Source organism: Semicossyphus pulcher, unplaced genomic scaffold, assembly GCF_022749685.1.
Source record: "Semicossyphus pulcher isolate SPU_LCO1_2020_fin unplaced genomic scaffold, fSemPul1.0.p SCAF_19, whole genome shotgun sequence".
NCBI lineage: Eukaryota > Metazoa > Chordata > Actinopteri > Labriformes > Labridae > Semicossyphus > Semicossyphus pulcher.
In genome coordinates this window covers 655,001-657,954 of record NW_027211692.1, presented here as the reverse complement: position 1 = coordinate 657,954, position 2,954 = coordinate 655,001, and the positions used below count along the sequence as shown (strand labels likewise).

General features: G+C 47.9%; 1 protein-coding gene across 4 annotated transcripts in view; it reads right to left on the bottom strand.

The window, feature by feature from the left end:
- Positions 1-215: 215 nt before the first annotated feature.
- The window catches only part of abcg1 (ATP-binding cassette, sub-family G (WHITE), member 1), a 27,998-nt gene continuing 25,259 nt past the window's right edge, over positions 216-2,954 (bottom strand). For 2 of the 4 annotated variants that reach the window (XM_069668588.1, XM_069668589.1), the window contains exons 10-15: positions 2,739-2,840; positions 2,484-2,652; positions 1,474-1,574; positions 1,158-1,316; positions 958-1,076; positions 216-833 (exon numbers count right to left, since the gene is read on the bottom strand). In XM_069668588.1, coding sequence (XP_069524689.1) covers positions 605-833; positions 958-1,076; positions 1,158-1,316; positions 1,474-1,574; positions 2,484-2,652; positions 2,739-2,840 — 879 coding nt within the window. In that variant the 3' untranslated portion in view covers positions 216-604. Of the gene's footprint in view, positions 834-957; positions 1,077-1,157; positions 1,317-1,473; positions 1,575-2,483; positions 2,653-2,738; positions 2,873-2,954 lie in introns of all 4 variants that reach the window. The other 2 variants (XM_069668585.1, XM_069668586.1) reach the window with 2 other exon arrangements.

Sequence of the window (2,954 nt, the reverse complement as noted above, 5' to 3'; positions counted from 1 at the left end):
GATTTTACTGAAGTTAAAACACCCGCTCTTTCAAAAGTCAGGCAGCTGCATTTTCTCCTCAGTGTCGTGAAAGAAAGCCGTCAGTGACGCGGGAGTCAATAAAGTTTGAATTCAGGAAATCATTGGTCTTAACTTTATTGGTGAACAGTCTGAGTTACAGTGTCCTCAGCTCAGAGAGTAACTACATTAACAAACACGTCGTCTCCATCCTGAGACTTTGAAAACATAATGAATCAGAGCGCCCCCCCCAACAGACCACAGAGGCTTTTATTGTGAAAGAAAATCAGGTGTTCTCCAGTCGCGTTGCACAGTTAATGCAGTGGTCCTTCCGGTTGTGGCACAGATAAACAGTCAGGAGACCAGCTCCTAACTGACGTGTCCTCCCCTCCTCTAAAGACACTCAGACACCTTTAAGCTCGTTCTCCTCCTCTCCTCTCTTCGTCTCTGCTACGTGTCAGCGAGTGGACAAACTCCACAGCTACACGCTAACTTTGGCCTAAAGATTTGTTCTAAATGCTGGAAGCAGTCGCTCAGATCCTCTTCTCCTGAAACTCCTCCTGGTCCTGGTCCTGGTCCTGGTCCTGGCCCTGGTCCTGGCCCTGGTCTACCTCTCAGCGCTGATCTTGTAGCGGAGGACGAAGTAAGCGATGAGCCTCAGAGAGAAGAAGAAGATGGCGAGGACGATGAAGTCCAGGTAGAGTTTGGCGTCCAGCATGTCCAGCTCCTTCAGGATGGCCTCAGACTTCTGGAAGTGACAGGTGTCGTCGTCGTCACAGTGCAGATCCTCTCGGTCCAGACCGTAGATGGACAGGATGACGCCCTCGAACCCGTACCTGAGACACAACGCAGAAGGACAGGAAGTCAGATCAGGAGGAAGTGTCAGATTGTTATTCTATTATTATTTCCTTTCAATAGTTTCTTTCTTGGATGGTAAATGTTTCTCAACAGCACCCCCACCTGACATAGGAGATGTAGGACATCCACTGCAGGTACCAGGGGATGGTGTCGAAACTGACGAAGAACCCTGAGAACAGCAGCACCGGGATCGCTGTGACCGGACCAACAAACGTCGCCACCTGCAGGATACACACACAATGCAGTCAGCAGGCGAATACACCCGTCTGCAAGCTCTCACAGGTGAAGTGAGAGGAACTGACCTGCAGCGAGGTGGACGCGGCTCCGATCAGCAGACCCAGACTCTGAGCCACCAGAGAGGTCAGGACCCCCAGAGACAGGAAGAGGAAGAAGCGGCCGGCGTCTGGAGGCTGAGCCGTCATCCAGTACACAATGCTGCAGTACACCACGGGGAATACTACCTGTACGACCGCAGACACAGAGGACAGGTAAGCGTTCAGGGCAGTTCACCAGCAGGGCTGAACACTGTTATTTTCTAGCAGCGATTTGACTCCACACTCTGAAACATCTTTTCCGGCACAGCCTGAGAACCTGCTGACAGGTGTGTGAGTCGTTTACCTGGAAGGGGACGTCAGCCATGGTTTTGGCCAGGTAATAAGCCTTCAGACTGTACCAGTAGTTCAGGTGTTCCCTCAGAAAAACTCCCATCTCCAGAGGAACTGCAGCACACACACACACACACACACACACACACAGATTATTTACATCAGATTCAGTCAAACTGAATTCTCTTGTTCACGCTCTCTGATGCTGTCGTGGTGCAGCGTTCTGACCCTTTGCTGCAGTCGAGGTAAAATACTCTGATACAAGTAAAAGTCTGGAAATGTTCCTTCAGAAACAAATGTGTTCACTGATCATCACAATGTCAAAGTAAAGTATTAAAACGTTCAACTTCAGAGCTGCTGTGTGTACACGAGAACATTGTTTCCAGGCTTTATGCTAAGCTAATGTAGCCATTTCCCAGTATCCCTTCTAAACGCTAAGCTAAGCTAGCTCTTTCATTCTGTTTCTGCTCTTAATGCTATGTTAAACTAGCTGTTTCCTAGTTTTGTATCTTTATGCTTAATTAAGCCAGCATTTTAACAGTTTCCAGTCTTAATGCTAAGCTAAGCTAACTGTTTTCAATTGTGCGTATTTATGCTAAGCTAGCATGCTATTTCTTGCAATACCAGTCTTCATGCTCAGCTAAGCAAGTCGTTAACCACTCTTTAGAGCTGTAATGCAAGCTATTCGTCTGTTTCCAGTCTCTATGCTAAGCTAAGCTAAGCTAAGCTAAGCTAGGTCAGTACTACAGGGTGAAGTTTTCGAATCTTTTGCAGCAGTTAAAGAAGAAACAGTAAAAATGCTCAGTTACAACTTAAAACACTTTAGTGAAATCATGAACATGAAGGTAAAGATGTTATACATGCTGTGAGCATGATTCTGGATTCACCTGCTGACGATTTCATTCATGCGTCAAAATATTAAAGCACAAGTGCCTCACATTTGTTCTGAGTATCAAAATTACTGTGTGTGTGTGTGTGTGTGTGTGTGTGTGTGTGTGTGTGTGTGTGTGCGCGCATGCTCACAGGTGAGCACGGTGGGCATCAGAGCGGCGAACATGAGGAACAACATGGAGAAGAAGAGGAAGCCCGAGTTGCTGAGGACCTTCTTGGCCTCGTTCCCGATGCCCAGGTACAGCAGACCAATCAGAACACCGATCCCGATGTGGGACGAGATCCTCAGGTGAGTCAGTACCTGCTCGACCAATCACAGCATGGACATGTTACTCTGCGCCTGTGTGTGTGTGTGTGTGTGTGTGTGTGTGTGTGTGTGGTGCTCACCGAGTCTCTGAGAATGCTGAGGAACGTCCTCCTGAACAGGATGAAGAACTGAGTCATGCAGCTCGCAGAGAAACTGTGACAGCCTTCAGACGATGACGAGCTCTCCTGACACACACACGCGCACACACACACACACGCACACACACACACACACGCACGTATATCAATATAACATCAATAACAATACAGCAAGAACATATGTACTTTCAAGTCTGC